Below are 25,347 nucleotides of genomic sequence, written 5' to 3'. Positions count from 1 at the left end.
GTAACGACCCTGGGTCTGATTCCTCCCCAGCCCTCCTCCCATGTCTGAAGGTTGTCATTATTGCTGTTGTTATGTATGTTTGCTTATATTTAAGTAACTTGACTTAGTATGCGGGATCTTTCTCCCCTGTGGATTGCAGCCATTCAAGTTTTTTCTCAGTTGTTTTTGTTTTCATCTTTACCTTGGCCTTCTTGGAGTCCCATAGCTTAGTGGTCAGCCAGTGATTAGTTAAAGGTTGTGCTCAAACATCTTGAGCCAGTAAGGCTTCTACCCTTTGCTGAGCCTTCTGTGAGTGTACTAGGGAGCTCATCTAGCTTTCAGGCATGCCTCAGCTTTTGCTTTCTGCTAAGCTTCTCATTTCTTCCCTTCATATGTAGGAAGCCTCCTAGTCAGCCCTTGATAGGTGGAGAGCTTAGGACCTCTCCAGTCAACTCTGAGCATATACGCAGCCCCCAGTTAGCCAGGAATGCATACCAGGCCCCCCTGTGGCTCTCATTTCCAGAATCTCCTTATTAAATTTCTGGATTTCTGTTAGTCTGCACCTCTTCCCAACTGGGACAACAGCCTCAGGCTAGAAGAGCTGTAGGCTTTATCTCTTCTTTTCTAGTTGGGTTTAAATGGTTTTACTCTCAATGCCACTGGGTATGGGTTTTTTGCCTTCCATTTCAAATCACTTCAGCAGACTCAGGCAGTGAAGCCGCTGGTTTCCGTGGCCAGCACTTCCCAGGTACTGCATGGACTGTGCTTGGGGTGGGGGGTGAATAAGGAGCAACTCAAAGCAGTAACACCACTGACTTCCACTGTTCTTACCCAGAGGTCTACATTTTTCATAAATAAACACTTTTAAACTTGTCATTTGACTTTAGTTGTTTTCTGGAGTCCTGTAATGGTTGTTTCTGACACACTTGTCCAGTTTTAGAGTAGTTTTGTTGGTAGAGGATTTGCTGATTTCTTCAGTTTGCCACAGCTGGAAGTCTTGCCTCCTGTTTTGTATTTGCAATATTTTGGGGTTTGGTTATTTTTAAAAGGCTAACTAATTAAAAACCTGAAGGACATCTATATATTGTAGCTGCTTCAGCATTTTGCTTCACAATAGAAGTTAGGAGATTGTGATTAGATTAGGGGTGGGACTGTATGTAGTTCTGCTATAATTCTGCTGACAGCACTGTCCTGTGGAATGCTCCTTAATAGCATATTCTTGTGTAATGATGAAGAAAACGTTTGTTTTTTTTTAAGCAAGCGAATTCTTTTGGAATTCTATCAAAACATAAGGAAGATGTTATGTATACTCCTCTCTACAGAATGAACCAGTGGCACAAGGAAAGGTATGATAGAATCCATTGGGCTGGTGTAGATGTGTATCTATATGCAAAAAAGAAAAGAAAAAAGGAAAGAATCACCCTCTTTAAAAATTACTCATTATATAGATCTCAATCTAAAATGCTTTTTTATGCTCAAATTTAACTGGGAAGTTAGCCTTTACCTTTCTAGTTATATAATAACACACAGAGAGAAACAATACGAAATAAAACATACAGCTCTGTGATTTATCACAAAGTACACACCTCTAGCCATCATCCATATGAGAAATAAGACATTGGTAGCACCCAGAAGTCCTCTCTTCTCTGCCCCATCATTAAGTACCCCCCCAAGATAACCATTGTCCTTACTTTTATGATAACCACTTCCTTTCTTAATAGTTTCTGTCTACTAAGTGTGCACCCCTAAACATTAGAGTTTAACTTTGCATATATTTTTTATATAGAAATCTTATTATTCATTTGTGACTTTTCTTTGGCTCAAAATTATGTTTGTGAGATTTATCTATGTTGTTGCATGTAGCAGTAGTTCATTTTAATACTATAGAGTATTCCATTATGTGAATATACAACAATTTGTTTATCCATTTTGCTGTTCATGGATATTTGAGTTGTTTCCAGTTTTAAGGGTATTAAAGATATGGCTGCCATGGACACACACACTTGTTTGTGTCTTAGTGTATAGGTACACAAATTCCTTTTGGGTATATACCTGAGAGTCAAATTGCTGGGTTCCAGTGTATATTTATTTTCATTTTAGTATATAAAACCAACCTGTTTCCCAAAGTGATTGTACAATTTACACTTCTACTAGCAGTGTATTAGAATTGACATTGCACCACATCTTCACCAAACATTTGGTATTGTCAGACTTTTAAACATTAGTCATTTTGGTGGTTATATCGTACTTTCTCATTTGGTTTTAATTTTCATTTCCCAAATGACTAATGAGGTTAAGCTCCTTTTCATATGTTTATTGGCCATTTGAATTAATCCTTTCTTGTGAAATGCCTATTCAGGCCCTTTTAAAAAATTGATTTGTAGGAATTATGTATGTATCTGGATAAGAGCCCTCTGTTCCTTTTTGCTCCTCCAGCCTTGCAGTCTCCTCTAAAGCCCTCTATTAGCAGAGTCTAACCTGAAGCTAGCTGGAAAAACCAAAACATGGTTTGCAGAGTCTTAGCCCCAGTATTATAGAGCAGTGTTTAGACGGATGGGCTTGAAATTGGGAAACGCTAGCTTAAGGCACAACCTTCCTGTCTGCAGAGCCACCTTTATGATAAGCCAAGTGTCTAAATATGGGAGAATCTGTTTCTGAGCCATATTTCTATTTCATTGGTCTATTATATTAGCTAAATTACTGTGGCTTTATAGTAAGTTTTCTTATCTGGTAGAGCAACTTTTCCCACCTTATTCTTCTTCAAGAGTGTCTTAGCTGTCCTTGGCATATTTGCATTTCCATAAAAACTTTAAGACTAATTTGTGTAGTTTCACAGAAAACCATTTCATGTTTTGAATTTCACTGAGTCTATAAGTCAATTTGGGGAGAATTGAAATTTTTACAATATTGAGTAGTTTTCTAATTCATGAATATGGTATGTTTCTCCATTTATTTATGTCTTAAATTTCTCTCAGTGATGTTTTTTAGTCCTTTTGTGTAAAAGTCTTGCTTAGCTTTTCTTAGTTTTAATCCCAGTATTGGATATTTTTAACATTATTATGAATAACATTTAAATTTTTTTCATTTCATTTTTTTATTTTGTAATTTTACAAATACACATTTTCTTTAGTTTTGAATAATTAGACCCCATTAACTTACTACTGAAATTCAATAATTTCAATATTTGCTTTGTTTCAACAATACTTATTACTGTAGTATTTTAAAACAAATCTTAGATCTCATATCATTTCACCTATGTATACTTAGTATATACATCTCTAGAAAATATGGAAATTTAATTTATAGTCATAATTTTAAACCATATTCAAATTTTCCCTTTTATTTCAAAAATGGCAGTTTACTGTTGGTGTGTTCAGACAGTTTACTTTTAACTTATAGCATATTGAGACTTACATTTTATGTTAATTATTAAAATATTAGCTTAACCACTAAACTATCAAATGATAAAGCATTCTCTATGGCAATTAAAAACAAAACTTTTGTGACTTCCCTGGTGGTCCAGTGGTAAAGAATCCGCCTTACAATGCCGGGGACACGGATTAGATCCCTGGTTGGGGAACTAGGATCCCACATGCCGCGGGGCAATTAGGCCTGTGTGCCACAAACACTGAGCTCGCGCACCTCAACTAGAGAGCCTGCATGCCCCAAACTACAGAGCCCACGCGCTCTGGAACCCGCGTGCCACAGCTATAGAGCCCACATGCCCTGGAGCCTGTGTGCCACAACTAGAGAAGAGAAAAAAACCCACACACCACAACTAGAGAGAAGCCCACCTGCCTCAACGAAAGATCCCACGTGGCTCAACAAACATCCTGCATGCCACAACTAAGACCTGACGCAGCCAAAAATAAAATATAAATAAATAATCTTTAAAAATAATAATAATTTAAAAACTTTTTCTGATGATGTGAAGTTTCTGTTTCTAAATTCATTACAATTTTTGACATTGGTAAAGCCATAATCTTATAAACCTACTATGTGAGTAAAACTGTCCTTTTCTTTCATTTGATGTCTTCCACATTTATGAAACTAATGTACAGCAAAAACTGCCATCTTTAAATTTTTTAAAAAAATCTTTATATTCCTCAGTGTTCCTGTTACTGAATACGTATCTTTCAGGAATTCATCAATGGGATTGAAAGCAAGCATATTTTTGTGTGACATAGTTTTAGTTTTGGTTACCCTTTGTAACCTCCTGTTGCCCAAAGTTGTTAAAATGCAAGAAGGAGTTGCAGTTGTGAATTATTTTCCTTTGTGGTTTTGTACAGAAACCTTTCCTTCATTGCAGCTGGTTTTCCTCCCCATACAATGTTCACAGGTCTATTTCTAGAAGACTGTGGGTAGTGTGCCATGAAAACTTGGCAGACTAGGCTATGTCATGTTCACCCTCTAACATGAGAAAATCCCCCTTGAAAAGGCAAAGGCAATGTGGCAACTTTTGTGCAGGCCGGTCAGACTCTCACAGAGATTTTTTTTTTTTTTTTTTTTTTTGTGGTACGCGGGCCTCTCACTGTTGTGGCCTCTCCCATTGCGGAGCACAGGCTCCGGACGCGCAGGCTTAGCGGCCATGGCTCACGGGCCTAGCCGCTCTGCAGCATGTGGGATCTTCCCGGACCGGGGCACGAACCCGTGTCCCCTGCATCGGCAGGCGGACTCTCAACCACTGCGCCACCAGGGAAGCCCTCTCACAGAGATATATGACAGTGACTGAGGAGGAAGAGTCTCTGTCTTCCCAGCATCTACAGTAAGGATGGAACTAATTAATTCATGCTCTAAAGAACCATAAAATATTCCCAAGGCAACAATAATTAGCATTAAATAATTTTTCACCTATATTTTAACTTACTGAATGGTTATTGGTTTGGGGAGTTGAGGCAGTCTTAAAAGTTAGCTCTTACAATAACAAGTATTTGAAAATAAATGTGACAGCTTGATATTGGATGGCTTGCCTGTTCCTTATTCTTCCTCCTTCCCTTCCTGGGTCTCTCACTACAGATCAGCATGGCTCAGTGCTGTGTCTCATCTGCTGGGATCATTGCTGTTTATACTTACTTAGACACAGAGTTAGAGGATAAGTTCCTATTAACTCTCTCAGTTAAATGTAGATGTTTTGCTTCTCCTGATCAGTAGTTTTAGTATAGGAGAGAAAGAACGAACTATTTCACTGCTTTGGTTTGGCTACTGTGTAAGACCTTTTTTTCCTTGTAATAATCAGATTAACAAATTTGGGGATCATTTATAAGTATCTTAAAGGAAAAGGATTGCTTTCTTATGTATAGAGCTAACTCAGCAAATACCAAATATGGATAAACATTTAAAAAGAAAAACCAAACATCAGAAAACCCCAACTGATGGAACAAATTATCTAAATATGAAAGATGAGAATCCTTTTCTATGTGTATTTGGGTGGGGGCAGGGAAACCTAGAAGGTTTGTGCTTCTAAATAGTTTGCAACTCTGTATATTATGTCAGAGTGCACACAAGCTAGATAGAGCTTGTTGAAGTTCTGGTTATAAAAACCAGAGAGTCATACAAATAAATTCCATATTTAACCTGTAGTGTCCATGAACATATAATATATACTAAGGACAAATAAACATTTTCTAGACTTATTTTTGTCTCATAGTTTGCTATTGTTTTCTCAAGGAAACTTAATCTAAATACAAGTAAAAATAACTTTTAAGGAAGTGAATCTTGAAATGAATGTGAAGGCAATAATTAAATATTTAGAGCCTAGCTAGGAAGTTCTATTACTGAGATGTGTACCGTATTGGTACAGTTGACATAGTAATTGTAGTATGTATAGCAAAAAATAGAGAATTGCTGATTACAAGTTAATGTGACTAGAATTAGAAGAACCTGATTTTCTTAATCCAAGTTGAAGCATTCTCTCTTTTTTTTTTTTTTTTTTTTTTTTTTTTTTTTGCTTTGGATAGTTAAAAACCTGTATTAGCACCATGAACTTTAAAACTGCTAAAATACATGGGGGAAAGATTCTTCACATAAAATGAGTGAGGAGCATTTAATTTCTTGGGGACTCTTGCTGATTAGTTATACTAATTAAAAGATATTATAATGTAACATTCTAGTGCCTGGGAAAGTATCCCCAATGATAAGTTTTACTCTTGTTTAATTTCACCTCTTCTGCTTGTCAGTAATATAAGCAGATTTGTGGCAGTGGTCACAGTTTCCTGGGATTAAGAAAACTCCACAACAAAACGACCACAACCATATCTAAAAAGCTTCCTGTTTTGGTATTGTACTCTTTTGACTGACTCTGTATCTCTCTGAAGAATGGCTCGTGGATTCTTTTGGCTGTTTAAAAAGCAGCTGAACTTAAATTCTAAGTGCAGAGAAGGATTGATGTACCCGGAGCAGATGTAAGAAAAGATTCTCACAACCCTTAAAACTTTACTTTTTGTTTTTGTTTTTGTTTTTCTCTTTCTAAAGCATTATTTTTAATGTAATGTTTACAGAATCAAATGTTAATTTAAAACTGAGGAAGTAAGTGCCTATTAATATAACTTGAATGATTATGAAGGTAATCAGATGAAATAACAGATGCACTGTTTTCATTTAGAGCGAACAGTATTTTAGAGAAAGTAACTGGTCATAAGTGAATTGTAGGTCGAAGGATGGCTCCATTTTCTGATATGAGGAAAGTTGCCCTAAATGTTGTTCATTATCTCTTCAGCTGGAGCTTCATTAACAAGTGCGGTTGAAATAACCAGGGTATTGCAGCAGCAGAGAAACTAAGCACAGCAAGCCTTTCAGTAACAAAGAAAATAAAAGAATTCCTGTGTAACAGGCTTCCACACTTATCTGTGTTCTGTGATACTGTTTGTGCTGAACTAAAGCATCTGCTACTTCAAGTTAAGAGAGAACAAACTCAACATGGCGTGAAATTACCGCACTGCCATTCACATTCATGAGATTATATTGTTACCGGCCACAGGCATGACTGGCTTTTGTATGAATAATAAAGTAAAATGCTGCTTTGTGAATTTTACCTTAAAACATTACAAGGCACAGGACTAACCTTGAGCCAGGAGTGGGTTTATCTTACAGCAGCTTTCCTCACCACAGTAGGGTCAAGACCAGTAAGAAGTCAGAAGTTGCAAAGTATTGCTGCATGAGGTCTTTGGAAGGGGTATTGTGTTAAATCAATTTACTCATTTTTAAAAATTAATATTGTGCAGGCTAGCTGTTAGACATATTAAAAATTATTAAAGTACCATTTGGCAACATCATAGTAATCATTGATTCAGGCAAAAAAACATCCATGGGTGCTAAAGGTAGTGGGTCAGCGTTTGATGAGGAATAGCCTATTTACATAGTTACAAAGGGAAAAAATAGTAACTTTGCAGTGGAGAAACCTGACAGACACCTCATCCAAGTGATCAAAGTTATCACCAGTAATGGGAAAAATCGACTTCATGGGCCTCCTAACGTGGTGCTAAGAAGACATCTGTGTTATTCCTGTGAAAAAGACAGAACCTGAATCTAATCTCAAGAAAATGCCAGATAGACCTAAACTGAGGAACAGTCTACAAACTAACTGGCCTGTACTCTTCCAAAATGGCAATGTCATAAAAGATAAAGAAATGCTAATTAACTGTTCTAGATTAAAGAAGACTCTAGAGGCAATAACTACTGTGCAGTGTATGATCCAGAATTTCCCTTCCTTGCTGTTTCATTGACTTTTATCTTCTAGTATCTAGCTACAGAAGTGGTGTATTTAAACAGAAAAAAAATGTTAATAGTCAATATAATATTATATTTGGTTTCCTTCCTATTTTACTTTCCTAGATTATGTGGATTCTAAGCAATGTTGTGGATTTTGGTTGGTGTTTTTTAAACAACAGTCAAAAATGTTAGGTCTCTTAGCCTAGTTGAATTACATTTCAAGCTATTGAAGACTTGAAAATGATAATATTTAATTGTTTTAGCAAATTTTCAATCAGTGGGAGAAAGTGAAGTCCTCATGCTGTTTTAAAAATACTAGAATGCATTGTTTAGGAGTTTTACAAGAACTTAGGAAGTAGCAATCACTAAGATAAATTTATAAAGAAGTGATGATATTCATAAAGAAGTTTGGTATGATTTTTAGGTAAAAAATAGGAATGTTTTATTTTCAGGAAGGCAATTTGATGAGTGTCTTATTTCCTTGTGGACAAGATGAAGAAATAAACTGAGTGATTGTAGTTAATTAAATAAATAATTAATTGACTAACCATACACAGATTAATGATTGGATGCCGGCCTCATAGATGGCTTCTAGTGTTGTATCTGTTGCAGAGCTCTGTCCTCAGTCCTGTTCTAAACTTTAATTAACAACTTGGATAAAGGCATTGATGACATACCGACCAGATTTCAAAATGATACAAATCTGGGAGGAATAGCCAAAGCATTGAATGGCTGAAACAGAAAATGAAAGATAATGGTAGCCGAGCATGATAGGAATCTAGCAAAAGAAATCTGACAGGAATAAATTCTACAAAGACAACCAGTCATCAATGATGGGTCGAAGGAAAAAAGCTTTAGGTTAATTCATGGAAACTCGATTAGCCAGATGGCCAATTGGCCATGTTTAGCAAAACTCTTTGATTTAATATGTATCGATTGGGTCCAATCAGAAAAATGGAAACACATTAGTATTTCAAACACAGGGAAATATAATACAAGGAGTTGGCAATATAGGTGTTAGAAGGCTAAAAGAGAGAAAAGGTGGACACTGAGCTATTAAAGAGAGTAACCACAAGGGGCAGCCATCATACCAAGAACTGAGAAACAAAAGGGAAGAAGTTACCATAACCTAGAAGCTACAGCCCCTAAGCTGCCACTCAGACTCATGAGGGGACACTGTTGTGTCCTGAAACCCGTACTACTAAAAGATGTTTCATTTATATAAGAAACCAAAATACTCAAATTGTATTCTCTACATTCAACTAAAAGTGACCACATCTGAATGAACACTTCTTCCATCTTGAATTTGGTTCTGAAAATAAAGCATAAAACTAATTTGACTTCAGTCATGTTAATGTTCAATACTTTTTCTCCCGTCTTTAAAATGGCTTTACCACTAGTAGCCCTCCTACCTCCGATGTATTGCTAAGTGACCTCTCAGGAAGGTTAAGTGTTTATAGAAATTTAGACAGGGATTTTAAAAAAAGAAAAAAGCATGGCAAATGAGTTGGGTAGGCTAAACATTCTCTTTGATTATACTTTTTTTAATCTTTCTCACTGATACCTGAAGCATTATTAAGTGGATTTAATATTGAGTGTTTTAATAACATAAAGGTATTTGTCATGCTCTGAAACATTGAAGAACAAAGTTTGGGATTGATTTCTCTGTCTTTTTTTCCTCTCCCCCTAAATATTGTGTCTTTAGGTCAGTAACAGATCCAAGAGATGGAAAGAGAGTAGCACTCAAAAAGATGCCCAACGTCTTCCAGAATCTGGTCTCTTGCAAAAGGGTCTTCCGGGAATTGAAGATGTTGTGTTTTTTTAAACATGATAATGTAAGTGAAATCAGTGTTTGGGATAAACTATTTCCTAAGTATGTTTGATTATATTAGTAAAGAGCAAAAGAGAGTTAAAAAGGGTACATGTACCATATTAAGGGATTTGGAAACCTGAGACAAATTAGACCTTTTTTGTGAATGAGCAAGTTTAAGTGAATTCTAGGATTTATTGATTGACAGATAAATATTAATTGATTTAAAGCAAATGTTAATATTTAGCTTGGGAACAATACTAATGTACAACATAAAAATAGAGTATAATACGTAGTCTGAGTGATTTAAATAGAAGTAATTGGCCCCTGATTTTAAATGTTATTTATATCTTTTAATATTTTAAACCAGAGGTTAAAGATGTGAGAAAAAAGTTTCTCCTCTTAAAAACAATACAGCTTTTAAAGATAACATAGTTTATCTTATTTATGGCTGTGTTTAGAGATGGCAGGATTCGTGGGGAAATAGAATCACAGTGGTTTGAGAGAGCTTCTTCTCAACTAATCCTGAATTAAAAGTTTGGTATGTGTAAAATTTACCTGGGGGATGTTAGCATTGGACTCTTAGTTTTCAGTTTCATATGAAAAGAAAAACTGCCTCACATTCTGCATTTGGTACTCAACCAGTGCTATTTTAATTGCTGAAATAAGAATCAGGAAACCAGTAATTTCTTGTGAGTCTGACTGCTTGTTTGCACAGGAATCTGAAGAACTTTGGCCGAAGTGTAGGTCACACTTTAAGAGATAAATTTGTAAAAGTTTGAACTATTTGGTAAAACTAGGAATATCAAACTTATAATACGTTCACTTGAAGCTCCTTGGTTTGACACATTTCACTTTATTGATTACCCCTCTTGAAATCCATTTTCCTTAAACTTTTTTAGAAAGTAACTGCTTGTCTTTCATTCAGTTGGGACTGCCTAGCAATGTGTTTGTTTGTTTCAATAACTTTGAAAACATCATTCCTGTTGCTATTTTATGACTGTTCCCTGAAATTTTGGAAGTGATTTTAGAATGATGTCTAGTGCTTGCTTTGTTATGTCTTGAATTTGCCTGAGTGAGTGCCACCCCAGCATCAAAGAGTACAAACCTTATGTACATTGTCAGAGCCTCAAGTAAAGGGGTCCACAATAAAGAAATATTTTGAAGGTGGCATCAGAAATTCACTTTCTAAGGGTTTCAATGGTTTATTCAAACCTATCTTGGCTTCTTTTATAAAGGAGGGATGGTGTAATAGGCTGCTATCTGTATATGTTGCTGTCTTTGCTCATGACTCATTCCTATAGAGTAACTAATTAAGTTACAAAGATAGTGTCAGAGTGAGTAGTGTAAGAAAAGAAACAAACTGCAGTCTTGAAAATCACACATATTAAAACACAGCAACTACTGTTCGAGCTCCTGAGCTGTATCGTAAGACAGTGCTTGTGATTTCTGTGGGAATGTTCAAAAGTGAGGCAAATAGTTGGAGATGGGACATCATGGCACCACTATTTTATACATAATGAATTTATGCTGTGCACTGAGATCTACAAAAGCATCTCAGGGCCAGCATACCTGGTATGTGTGGAATGCCAATCTAAGAGGCAACTGGTATTTGATGTAGTTAAGACAACAGATGTTTATTAATTGTGTCCTGTGTGCAGAGTGCAGTGCTAGATCATGTGGAGAGTACAAAGAAAAGTTCAAAACATGGTCCTTTTTTGAAGGAAGTGGACCAGGTGTTTAAGCATTTGTTACCAAGTGTCAGAAAATGTGTAGATGCTTTACATATATTAATTTAATACTTAAAAGTCTTGTCAGACAGGGCTTATTATCCCTACTTTACAGAGGAGGAAACCAAAGCTTAGAGTTAAGTAATTTGCCCAAGGTCAAGGTGGCACAGATTGAAGTCTAAATCTGTCTCGCTTCAGGGCCCATATTCATTAATTCAGTAAACATTTATTGTGCACATCCTATATCCCTAAACTACATCAGCTTCTAGGGGTTTCCACCCTCAAGGAGTTTAGTAATGTGATACTGTGATAACAGTGCTGTGGGAGGACTGCCTGCATGGTTAAACATTAATACAGGACACTGTGTGTTCTGCGCATGGTGAAAAGCTGGGCAACCAAACCTAGAAATATATTCGAATCACCAAGTGAGCCTTAAAAATGCAGATTCATGGGTTTCATCCCAGACCTACTACATTGTAATCTCTGGGGTTGAGACCCCGGTAGCTGTATTTTTTTAAAGCTTCTCAGGTGAAAGATGACAGACAAGTATTGTACTATTAAGAAAAAGAGAGTAATTGTCATGGACTTAAAATCTCAAAGATGCTTTAAACAGGGAGAAACCTTAAGATGAGCCTTTTGAGATTAACATTTGATTGAATAGAAGGAAAAGAAAGGAATGTCATGATGAAAATGGCATTTAGAAAGATTAACCTGGCTGTTGTAGGAAGGTTGGATTTTAATTTGGATGGCTTTTTATGTGACAGAGAATAGCTGCAAAACCCTGGAAGCCTTTAGATTTTCTTTTGAACAGAATCTTCAAAGTCATTGTATCATATTCATTGATTTCAGGTGATCTGACTGATTGAGATATACACACACACACACACACACACACACACACACACACGCGCGCGCGCGCGCGCACGCGCGCGCACATTTTTTTCCTTAAAGGTTGTTCATCTTAAAGGGATAGGTTCATCTTAAAGGGATAGGTTCGCCTTGATGTAGCAACTTAGAGAAACAGAAGTGGGTTTAACTTTCTAAAGATTGATGTTGTTCAGGCCTCTCAGTAGTGTCTAGTCAGAATCTGAGCTATTATAAAATCTGACAAAATATTCTCTACTTTGCCCATCTGTGCACTTGTGTGTGTGTGTACACACACACACGCACACACACACAGAGTTGTCATTTTATCGGCATGGAAAACGGATGACTGAGGGTTTTTTCATTCTTTGACAATCTGATGAATGCCATGAGCCCTCTTTTGGAAAAATACATATACACATAATTTTTATGTCATTTTAGACTTTTACTAGTCCTTTAATGCCCATCCAGTGCCTCCTTAGGACCTATTGATTCCTGCTAAGAGGCCCTGTAATAGAGCTCTTGGGTTTTTCTTGTCCTTAGGCAATAGCACTAAGCACACGGTAGGTAGTCAGTCTATTGAAGAGTAAGTGAGTGAGTGAAAGTGACAGGGAAATAAAATATGAAATCTCGGAGTCTGGAATGGTAACCTCAGTGATCTCTCTTGGAGTTACTTTTTCCCAACCTTTTAGTTCTGGAGTAGAGGAGGCAAAAGAGGAGGTAGTGAAGGCAAAGGGGGATCATTTGTTTTCCTCTGTATAGTCTGACTGAACTCAAATAAGGCCTCTCTAGGTTCATAAGTAGGATAAAGAATCATACCAATAGGACCCTTCTCTGAACGCAGACAAGCTGTTTGGCTGCAGACATTATTAATGCTAATGGTTCTGCTGCTAAGGAGTGTGAAAAGGCAAAGGATACTTAGAATAAGTTACTTATCAGTGGATTTGGTCTTGTGTGCTCTGTGCCTAAAATTTGTGGTACTGAGCAGATTCTTGATGCATTTAAAATAATACAGGCTCTTGCGTTCATGAATTGGAATACTCACTGTGGTTAATACCCATGTGCTTCCCAAGTTGAACTATGTATTCAATGTAATCCCAAAGAGAATCCCAGCAGGGTTTTATGCGTATGTGTTTGTGGAAATCGACAAACATTCTAAAGTTTATGGAAGTGGAAAAGACCTAAAATACTCAAGACAATCTTGAAGAAGTTGAACGAAGTTGGAGATTCACACTTGAAGCTATAATAATCAAGGCAGCACAAGGACAGAAAAATAGATTAATGGAACAGAATAGAGTCTATAAACTGACATACACATACCTGTCCACCTGATTTACAAGACAGGTGCCACTGCAATCCAGAGGGAAATGGCTATCCATTTCAATAAACAGGAATCAGGGACTTTCTTGGCAGTCCAGTGGTTAAGACTTCGCCTTCCAATGCAGGGGGTGCAGGTTCGATCTCTGGTTGGGGAGCTAAGATCCCGCATGCCTCGTGCCCAAAAAACCGAAACATGAAACAGAAGCAATATTGTAACAAATTCAATGAAGACTTTTAAAAATAAATAAATAAACAGGAATCAATTAGATATCCATATGAAAAAAATCTACTTCTTGACATATACATAAATTAATTCAAAATGGATCATAGACTTAAATATGAAAAGTAAAGTTACAAAGCTTCTGGAATAAAACGTAGGAAAATGTCTTCATGACTGAAATAAACAAAGATTTCTTAACTAGAGAAGTAAAGCATTGACCTTTTTTAAAAAAAAGTGTTAAACAGGACACCATTAACATTAAAAATCAATGCTCATCAGAAGTTTAAGAGAATGAAAAGACAGACCTCAGGCCTTATCCAACAAAAAACTCGTTTCCAGAATATATTGTGTGATAGAACAAGTTTTAAAATAAATATTTAGCATTTGAGGAAGACCATTAGAAATAAGTATTTTACTTGACATTTTTCAGACTGTAAATTCTGTATCTAAACATCATATATCTTATAAAGAGCTTCTACAGATCAAGAATTTTTACCCATCAGTAAAAGACTTAAGAATTTCACATAAAAGGATAACCAAGTGGCTAATAAGCATGTGACAAATTGCTCAAAGTTGTTAGTCATCAGAGAAATGTAAATTAAGACTAGTGAGATACTACTATATACTTACCAGAATGGCTTAAATAAAAGACTGACAATACCCAGTGTTGACAAGGATGCGAATCAGCTGAAACTCATCATTGCTGGTGAGAATGGAAATTCGTAAAACCACTTAGGAAACCTGGCAGTTTCTGCTAAAGCTAAATATACACCTGCCCAATGACCCAGCAGTTGTACTCTTTGGTATACTCAAGACAAATGACTGCATACATCTACCAAAGGACATGTACAAAAATGTTCATAGAAACTTTATTCATGATACCATTTGGAAACAACCGAAAAGTTTGCCAGCAGTACTCTGGATAAATACATTGTGTTAGTTCATATAATGGTATACTGCACATCAATAAAAAGGATGAGGATCCACACATGGGTGTATCTCACAGGCGTAACAGTAAATGAAAGAAGCCACATACAAAGGTCTTCACTCATTATGATTCAATTTGTATAAAGTTCAAGGACAGGCAAAAGGAGTCTGTGGTGATGGAAATGAGAATAATCGTAACCTCTGAGCAGAGTTGGATTTTGACTGGAAAGGAGCAAGGGGGGCCTTGAAATCCTTAATTTCTTGATCTAGATTTTAACCATGGAGTAAATATTTATCTTGTTATACACTTTGTATGTAAAAATTAATCAGATTATACACTTAGGATTTGTATACTTTATTATATCTTACAACTCTATAAAAAATAGTAATAGTAATAGTCGCTACCTTAAAGAACTTGAAATGTATTCCGGGTGGGGGTGGTGGTGAGAGAATGGGGAGGTGGGAGCTCCTTTGCTTAAATATGGGAATGCACTCTACAAACAGTTAAATTTTTAGTCTTTACATTTAGGATTGCAGTTATTCACAGCAATTTTTGTTTGTTTGTTTGTTTGTTTGTTTTGCGGTACGCGGGCCTCTCACTGTTGTGGCCTCTCCTGTTGCGGAGCACAGGCTCCAGACACGCAGGCTCAGCGGCCATGGCTCACGGGCCCAGCCGCTCCGCGGCATGTGGGATCTTCCCAGACCGGGGCACGAACCCGTGTCCCCTGCATCGGCAGGCGGACTCTCAACCACTGTGCCACCAGGGAAGCCCGCTTTAGTTCATTTTTTAATTAAACAAGTCTGCTTGCTTTTTTTTGTATTTGAGATCTTCTGACGAGTCTGTGGTATTTTGGGATACTTTGACTCTTTACAAGTCAAAGTCTTTACAAGGGTCCTCCTATTTACATCATAAGGCTAATCTCACGTACTTTATTCCCACAGATAGTAGAGGGGTTATAGAAGGACTTGGGCTTTTTAAATAGTGAGTCAGGCATGAAGTCTGGAGTTTGAAACTCTGCTACTATTCCTTCTCACTTCCTCATTTACACCACTTCTGAGATTCATGTATCATCTCTAATGGTCTAAGCACTGTTTTTGCCACCTAGGAACACTGTGGAATGCCATCATCCGATAAACATTTTGAGGTGGTAGAGAGAACAGGAGTATAAGACAACAGCCATTTCAAAAATTCCAGGCAGAGTTTAAAATATTGTACCTTCAAAGCTAAGAATCATAGCTAAATGCTTTGGTGCAAATGTCTAACCCTGTTTTATATGGCTTTTCTACAGAAAGCCTCATCAAATTTGGAGTAAGAAAGCCTCATTCTTCTCTGTCAAGGTTTAAAATGTATGGTTGTCACTTTCCTTTAGATAACCTCTAATTATAGCAGATAGATTTGAAGTGTAAAATAGCTTTGTCTAATGGACGCTGTCACTCATTGCATTCTGTTTTCCCCCAAGACAGGATGTATGTTGTTCAGATACAGAGCTTAGAGTCCAAAAGATGTCAAGTAAAACATTAATTTTTAACTGCCTTCCACAAGCATCAAATATTCATGTTAAAATTTTTTCTATCACATAATGAGAAATGAATTTATGTGAATTTGTGACACTAGCTAATTATAGGTTTTTAAAAATATAGAAATGAAATAATTTATCTTTCATATGATAAAAATTATTCTTTGAAGGAACTGGAAAATCTGTTATTTTCCATTTATACGAAGAGTCTAAGTATAAACATTTTAATTCAGAAAGGAAATATAGATATTCTTTATAAAACATCTAAACTATTTTAAAACCTTTATATTTAACTGGTTTTAAAGTGAATGAAAGCTTTTTCAATACAGGAGGTTTTAGTTTAATTAAAAATTTTAAAGTGAAAAACTCTTGGCTGAAAAAAGAACAACCTTTAAAATGAACAAAGTTCCTTCCATACATAAATTGCAAGGGGAAAAGAGAAAGAAATCTGTAGGTAAAACTTGAAAGACATAAATCAACCATGATATATAAATCTTCTTCAGCTCCTGATTTAGATTAACAAACTTTTTTTAAAAAAATAAGAAAATTAGAAATTGGAGCACTGGATATTTGATGGTATTGAAAAACAGTAAATTTTCAGATTTGATAATTGTACTTTTTTAAAGTTTTTATCTTTTAAAGATATTTACTGATGTATAGGTGAAATAAGTCTTGTATTTTCTTCAAAATTATATAGGTAGTGTGGAGGGTATAGATGAAGCAAGAATGGTCATGTGTAGATAACTACTAAGGCCAGGTCTTGATTACATGTGTATTCTTTATACTATTCTGCCCACTTTTATATGTTTGAAATTCTCCATAATAAAAAAATTTTTTTCTTAAAAAACTAAGCTAAAGATCAGAAAATTTGAACTTGTACTACACAGTTTATTTCCTGTTAAATAATTTCTTCTGTATCCTTTGAGCCTGGTAGTTTTCATTAGCAAGATAGATTCAGATTCTTAGGTGTGACATCATAGATGGGGCTTAAAAGAGTAGATAAACAGCTGGTAGGGAAAGAAGGCCTATTTGTTGTGTTTCGATGGCAGAAGTTACATTGGTAGTGTGCTGCTTTTATAAAGGACTTGAATTTCAGATGCCTTAAAGTCTTTTTTTCCTACCCTAGTGACTTCTTTTTTTGTACTTGGAATAAGATCCAAAACACTTACCATAATTTAAAGAGACTTTGTGTGATATAACCCTGCCTTTCTCTTCTGTTTTATCCTAGTCTATTTTCTTCCCACCCACTGTGTTCCATAAGCACTGGCATTTCTGTTTCTAGCATCTGCCCGGTTCTTTCTTGCCTCAGTGCCTTTACATTGCCTGACCAACACCTATTCGCCCTTCAACTCTTAGAGTAGTTTTGCTTCAGGGAAGCTCTTTCTCCCACTCCTCTTTACTTTTTCCCTTCATAATAATAAATGTCACAATTAGATTTTTGTGTAACTATTTGTTTAATGCCTTCCTCTCCCATGTCTCCAGAACAGGGATGATTATCAGTTTTATTAATCAGCTTTCCCCGAGAGCTTCCCACAGTACCTGCCAGATAGAATGCACTTAGTAAACATTTTATGAACAGAGGAGTAAAGGAATGAATGGTAGATATGGCTCCTCATGCTCTTAAAGCAACACTGATTATTAAAAATCGGGCATTTCTTTCCAGCACTCCCCTGTGCAGGGGTCCTGGTAGCATGTAGTGTAACCCAGTTGCCTCTCTGATATTGGCATAAGTAAAATCGTCTTTGAAAGTGATTTTACAAAACCTATCTTAATGTTTTGGACCATGTTTCTTGATTGATAAATTTAGTTAATCTCAGTGTTCAGTTGTAACCAAGCCTAAAATCATTAATGAGTTAATAGTGTTTTTTTGTATTTATGTCATATTTTGTTTCTTTTTTGTTTCTCTAAATTTGGCTTTCTTTTTTTTCCTTTTCCCAGGTACTCTCTGCCCTTGACATACTCCAACCTCCACACATTGACTATTTTGAAGAAATGTATCCTAACCAGGGAACGTGAAAGAAGGGAGCAATTTTTTATTAATTTCTTCTTCTAGCACCTTCTGGGGTTCATGCCTTGAAGTGTATTAAATCTCATCCTTGCAGAAGTGGTTGAGTACCTGGAACCAGGTAATTTTGAAATCCCAAGTATCTGACAGAGCACAGCATTATCAATATATCCTGAGTGGTGATACCACAAAACAAGACTTCTGAACAGATATTTCATTTAATCCCCACAGCCTTATGAGATAGGTATTGCTATTCCCATTTTGCTGGTGAAACCATTGAGGCAGCTGTGTTGTAGTAGAACTCAATAAAGTGCTCTTATCACTATACAACAACTGCCAATCAGTCAAGAAGGTAATACTGCCCTTTTATCCACCACTTGGGGTAAGGTGAAAATTAAAGAGAGCTCTTGAATACTATAATTCTTGGTGATATTTTATCCCACCAGTCCTTTGTGGAACTAATCCCTTTGTGCAGTAAAGGGTTAACTCAGTGGACTTGGGGTGCTCCACCCCCGTACATTCCAAAGAAGAGACTGGCCCTTGACCAGCTCCTGGCTGATAGAGTGTCTTTGTATACCTCTTGGCATACAAAAATGAGATCTTGGGCCAGGCCAGATGGTTCTGACACACCCTTTTTTTAAAAGTATAAAATTAATCTAAGGATAGAAGGATTGAGAAAGTTCTTTTCTCCTCAGCTGTAGGTCAGTGGTAGCAACTGAGGTGAGAGCATTAAGGATTCCATTTCTTAGAAGATTACCTGGCTCCTCACTGAAGAAAAGAAGGAAGCTGGTAGGGTGGGGGCAGTACTTGTTTCATTAAGCAGAAGCAACTTTCTACACCTGGCCAGGAGCCACCTTCTTTATCCTTTTTGTTGGTGAGAAGGGCATCCACATACTAGAAGGCATTCCTCTGAGTGTGTAATACTGTCTCTGCCTCTTTGGAAATTAAGAAATTTTCTTTATTAAATAAGAATTTTACTGGATTTACAGGTATGTCAGGGGTCCCCAAGATCACCCTCAGGGTTGATGATTCAGTGAAAGGACTCAAGGACCCAGGAAAGCTGTTCTACTCACAGTTACAGTTTATTACAGCAAAAGGATATAGATTAAAATCAGCAAAGGAAAAAGGTACCTAAGGCAGAATCCAAGAGAAACCAGACACAAAGTTCCAGTTGTCCTCTCCCAGTGGAATTGCACAGATAGAGTTTAATTCTCCCAGCAACAGTGTATGACAACACAGGTAAATGTTATTGACCAGGGCGGCTCACCTGAGCCTTGGTGTCCAGGGTTTTTATTGGAGGTCAGTGAGCCTTAGGGACTGACCTTAGCAACTCAGCCTTCAGCCCTCCTCCCTTCTCCTCACCCAGAGGTTGAACTAATACAGCTGGCCCAGGCCCCAGGTGAACAAAAACAGGTGTTCACCATAAATCACATTGTTAACGTAAGCCATCTGGTATGGCCAAAGCATCAGGTATACTAAGACATTCATATGAGGCAGGATATTGCAAGAGTTCAGAGGTTATTTCCCGGGAGCCAGTCGGGGGCCAGTCCTAAAGACTTTTGGAATGTGTAGGTTTGGGGCAACCCAGATCTGCTGAGTTAACCCTTTACTGCACTTAGGCCATCTGTGGGGAATCAATGTTTTCATATAAGATAATTGGTGAATATGAGTATTTTAAATAAATGTCAGATATTTTTAGATTTTCTTCACTGAACTTAGCTAATTCATTATATCCATGTCTGTCTTATAGTTCAAGCATGAATTGTCTACATCAGGCATTAATTTTTTGTACTTGGGTTTGTCATTCCTTTAAAAATCCTATGTGTGCTTTTATAAGCTAGGAGTTCTCAATCACTTATTATTATAGGCCATAATTTGAGTCTGGGAGATCCTGGATTCATTATTATTTCAAATACTTGCAGAGCAGAGGAAATTTTAGCATAGTTATGGTTTAAAACCATGAGTGGTTGGTAGCTGATTTCAGCCCATTTCATTAGCTAGCAGAATGTTTCTATGAAATTCTTTCCCTAAAATTGTTCATGAATGTTTAAATTAGAAGCCTTTGTCATAAAATATTCATAGAACCCCTGGTACACCATTTACTTAAATGTTTTGCTTTTTTATTTAATTATTTACCTTCAGGTTAAAAGATTGACACCTGTGCTTTCACAGTAGTTAGCTGGCTACAGATGGAAAAACCTTCAAACCTAAACGTCAATATTCTTTTTTTCTGTTGTATAATTTTTAGCTATATGTAGAATGATGCACAGAAAAAAGGTGTTTTCCAGTGGTGGTGCCATTTGGAAAGCACCAAATCCTGTTAACATAAAAAAGAATTAAACGTATAGCTGCTACAGGATGATAAAGACTTTTTAGGAAGGCATGGTTTAGCTTGGGAAACAGAACACTAAAATTTTGTGTTTTAGAACAGCTATTAAATGGAAATGTAAGAAATGCCTTAGTTATTACATATATGCTCTGCCTGATTCTTCTGATATTCTAAGTAGAAAGTTTTCTGTGTCCTGTGCTTTTTAATACAAATAAATTTGTTGTAGGCAAAGTTTTCCCCTCAGTTTCCCTCTGAAAAATAAGAAAACTTACTACCTACAACACAAAAATATTGAGGATTAATAGGATCTCAAGTTACTGTTTGATTTCACCTTAGTATATTATCCTTCTGTGCCAGCAGCTCCTGCTATAGTATCTCAAAATCATGGCATACACATTACACATGGTTTTAGACAGTGCTTTTTTCAAGTTGGAGGATTTTAGAATGGATAATATTTTGAATTTTAAATATATGATCTTGGAATTGTGCTTTGAAGAAACTATTTTTGAGGTCTGTTTGAGGCTCTTGTTTTAGGTAAGTTCTGTGTACTGTGTAATGGATGTTCTAATATTTAGTCGATAAAGGAGTCAGTTTATAGAGTCAAAAATATATATCATATTATTTAAGTTGTAAAGGGAAAGAAATAGTCTTTAGTAATCTTCCATTGAACATACAGTACCATATCATTACACTTTTTTCTAAGACTAGAAAATTAGGATGTTATATTGCATATGTAAGTTTTCACAAATAGTATTTTAAACCAGGTCTTTTTAAAACTAATTGAATAGTTAATATCATTTTCGAAAATCTGAGGTCTGTGAACATTTTGATGTAATCAAGTGTCACAATCACAATAAGTGTCAACATGGGTATCGCACAGTTAATCATATGTTTTTCCCTAAAACTGTAATAAAAATGATTATATCAGTGCCCACCAAAGATTTAGCTTGGGTTTTTGAAAGACCATGCATCTTTAGATATCTCCTTAAGCAACTTTTTAAAAGACAATGATTATAACTGTTTACAAATCTTCCTACAGGGTTCAACAGATGAGTCAGGTATGGAAAGAGCAATAAATTCTACTATGACCTCTGTATCTTTTAGCTTCTGTGTTTTCATAGTTTTAAAATCCAATATACACCTAGAAAATATATTCTTTAATAATTAAGAAAGATTATATTTTTTCTTAATTGAGCTTTCAGCTTGTTAAAGGATTACATTATTCATTTTGCACTTTGAGTTCCTATTTGGAAATGTGTATGAAAGCAGTTTGGCATTTAATTACTTTGAGCCTACTGAAATTTCATCCAAGAGAAACAAGTTTCTAATTGTTTGATTGGAAAACATTACTTATCATGCTTCCATCAGGATTCTGGACTCTGTAACATAAACAGGCCCCTTCCCAGAAAGTACTAGATGCCGACTGGACTAGAATTTAAAATTTGGCTTGCTTTGGGAAAAGCTTCTTTTTAACTTGAAACATAATCTTAGCATTTTATAGAGAAGAATATGGATGGTACAGGTCTTCTGTGCTAGAAACAATTACAACCTAAAACCAATGGAAACAAGAAGTCTAACGGGATGACTATTTGTCCCAGTTTGCTAGGACTCCTGGATTTTACCTGATGTCCTGGTATAAATACTAAATAAGTTTCTCCTTCACTTTCAGAAATGTCCCTGTTTGAATAATAGGTTTGGCTTGTGCAGGCAGTGTTTAAACAGGAATTTCTTGTCGTAAAGGCAGCGAGGGAACCTACACATCCAGTTCAGCCAGTTAAAGTCCTTGGTAGGCAATAATGTAATGCTATCGCTTAAACTACTCCCAGATGCAGTAGTTTAACTGATAGTGTTAGTACACTATATTTTATATACACAGTATGTAACTCCCTAGTGCTATGTAACAGCTCTATAACCCTCAGGGAATCTTAGGAGCCAGTGAAAAGCTAAGAACAAACAAAATAAAATGTGTATATGCATATATAAGTACACTCTTTCTGCAACAACAGTACCAGCAAGGACCAGAAATCTACATTTTAGGAGTTTTGAAGATTCCCATATTGTTAGAATTTCCTCTTCATTTATTCGATAAGCATAAGCATCAACTATGTTCCTAGAACCAGGAATTATTTTCTGTTTTGCTCACTGTTGTATTCCCAGCACTTAGAACAGTGCCTAACATATAGTAGGTGCTAAATAAATAAGATAGTCTCTGCCTTTCAAGTTTGTAATCTAGTGGGGGATACAATCATGTAAATAATAATTATAAGTTGGAAAGTTATAGTGATAGAAAAAATTCTGCATATCCTGAGAGCGTTGAGGATCTGATTTTTCACTCTTTCCCATTTTAGTTTCCAAGCTGATTACTTGAAAAGCATTTGATGATTTAAAACAAAAACTTTCACTTACCCACTGTCACCAATTCTGGCTCCTTAGCCCTGAAGCCTAGGACAGAGACACAGAAAGACAAAACCAAGGAAAAATTAGCAGAACAATCCAAGAACAGCAAAATTCCTGACTTTAACCACCTTAGTATCTACTGACTCTTTGGCTCTTTAATTTTTTTAAATTTAGTGTGTCAGGCATTGTTCTAAATACCTTTATCTCCATTTTAAAGATGAAGAAACTGTAGCTCAGAGAGGTAGATAACTTGATCAAGGTCACTTAAAAATGATAGAGCTGGGATTTGAACCCATGTTGTCTGGTCCAATGGGCCAAGAGTGCTCTTAACCCACTGATGCCTCTTAATGTTTTCCCTCAAGAACAATGTTTCCCTCAAGTCTGTGGGGTGAGATAAGATGTAAAGAAAAAACTATTATATATGGTAGAATGTGCCAAAAGAATATAGACAGGTGATGTGGGACTTTAAAAGAAAACACAAGACTTCGTGGGGGAAAAGACATTTCAGTTGAGTATGGAAGGATGAGAAGGATTTGGATGGGTAACATTGAGGAGGGTGGATATTCCAAATGGAGGGAGTAAGTATCAGCATCTTTTAGGGAATGGCTAGAGTTTAGAATGCACGAATAATGAGAAATTAAGCTAGTTAGGGCCAAGTCATAGAGAGCCTTGAATGTTGAACTAAGGAAATTCATCTTTATTCAGTAGGCATTTTAGGGCCCAATGAAAGATTTTTGTGGTAAGGAATGACGGAATTGGAAGCGTACTTTATAAACGTAACAAAGAATTTCTGTTTGGGTGATGAGAAAGTTCTAGAATTGGATAGTGGTGATAGTTGCATAACATTGTGATTGTGCTTAATGCCACTGAATGGTGCGCGTAAAATTGGTTAAAATGGTAATTTTTATTTATACTTTACCAAAAAAAATTTTTTAATTAAAAATACCTTAACAAGGACCTGACTTTTGGGGCTAAGAGGCAGTGACTGCTGTGCACAATATAGTGAAAGGACAGAAGGATTTTTGGCAATTGATTGGGACTTCTTTAGCCATGTACTCAACAGCCTAGGTTGTCGAGTTGATGACTGGTTGGGTATTTACAGAGGCAAGACAAGGAGATGAGGAAATCTGAGGGGCTGCTTAGAACATTACAGAATGGCTGGCCACATCGGTAGAGAAGCAATTGAAATCGGAAGAGGACTTGGCGTACTCTGAGAAAGGGGAGAGGCAAGATCCAAAGACAGATGTTGGGATGACAGCAAATAGCAGGCTCAGCAGGAGTAGTTGTGTGGTTTGAATATGGAGATTATTCTAAGAAAGGAAGAACAAGTTGTAGTACCTTCAAGATCTCAAGCCACACTTTGAAGTGGTTGAAGTAGAATAATAATGAAAGTCTTTAGAGTTCAGATGGTTGAGAAACTGAGGGCTAGAGAGAATCTCTACCCTGGCTGCACATCACATTCACCTAGGGAACTTAAAAAAAAAAAGAAAAGAAATGAACAGACCCTGCATCCCAGAGATAGATAGATAGATATATATACACACACACACCACACACACACACACACACACACGTACATATATATATATTCTTTTTCATAATCTTTTCCATTATGGTTCATTACAGGATATTGAATATAATTCCCTGTGCTGTACAGTAGGACCTTGTTGTTTATCCATTCTGTATAGAATAGTTTACATTTGCTAGTCCCAAACTCCCAATACAGCCCTCCCTCACCCCACTTTCCCTTGGCAACCACAAGTCTGTTCTCTGTCTGTGGGTCTATTTCTTTTTTGTAGGTAAGTTTATTTGTGTCATATTTTAGGTTCCTCATATAAGTAATATCATATGGTATTTGTCTTTCTCTTTTGGACTTACTTCTAGTACAGTAATCTCTAGGTCTATCCATGTAGCTGCAGATGGCATTCTTTCATTCTTTTTTATGGCTGAGTAATAGTCCATTTTGTGTGTGTGTGTGTGTGTGTGTGTGTGTGTGTGTGTGTGTGTGTGTATACCACATCTCCTTTATCCATTCATCTGTCGATGGCCATTTAGATTGTTTCCAAGTCTCGGCTATTGTAAATAGTGCTGCTGTGAACATGGGGGAGGGGTGCGTGTATCTTTTTGAATTATAGTTTTGTCAGGATATGTGTCCAGGAGTGGGAGAGTGGGATTGCTGGACCATATGGCAACTGTATTTTTAGTTTTTTAAGGAACCTCCATACTGTTCTCCACAGTAGGTGCCCCAGCTTACATTCCCACCAACAGAATAGGAGGGTTCCCTTTTCTCCACACCCTCTCCAGCATTTGCTATTTGTAGACTTTTTTTTTTTTTTTTTTTTTTGCGGTACGCGGGCCTCTCACTGCTGTGGCCTCTCCCGTTGCGGAGCACAGGCTCCGGACGCGCAGGTTCAGCGGCCATGGCTCACGGGCCTAGCTGCTCCATGGCATGTGGGATCTTCCCGGACTGGGGCACGAACCCGTGTACCCTGCATTTGCAGACGGACTCTTTTTTTTTTTTTTTAATGGTACGCGGGCCTCT

At 36.6% G+C, this 25,347-nt stretch overlaps 1 protein-coding gene across 1 annotated transcript in view; it reads left to right on the top strand.

Annotated features, from left to right (window-relative positions):
• Positions 1-25,347, top strand: part of NLK (nemo like kinase) — a 145,041-nt gene that overhangs the window by 76,521 nt on the left and 43,173 nt on the right. The window contains exons 2-3 of the mRNA XM_029211273.1: positions 9,392-9,521; positions 18,013-18,068. Of these exons, the coding sequence (XP_029067106.1) occupies positions 9,392-9,521; positions 18,013-18,068 (186 nt within the window). The remainder of the gene's footprint in view (positions 1-9,391; positions 9,522-18,012; positions 18,069-25,347) is intronic.

Source organism: Monodon monoceros, unplaced genomic scaffold (genome assembly GCF_005190385.1).
Source record: "Monodon monoceros isolate NGI ecotype Baffin Bay Population unplaced genomic scaffold, NGI_Narwhal_1 Super_Scaffold_9, whole genome shotgun sequence".
In the NCBI taxonomy this organism is placed as follows: domain Eukaryota; kingdom Metazoa; phylum Chordata; class Mammalia; order Artiodactyla; family Monodontidae; genus Monodon; species Monodon monoceros.
This window is presented reverse-complemented; position numbering and strand designations above follow the sequence as displayed.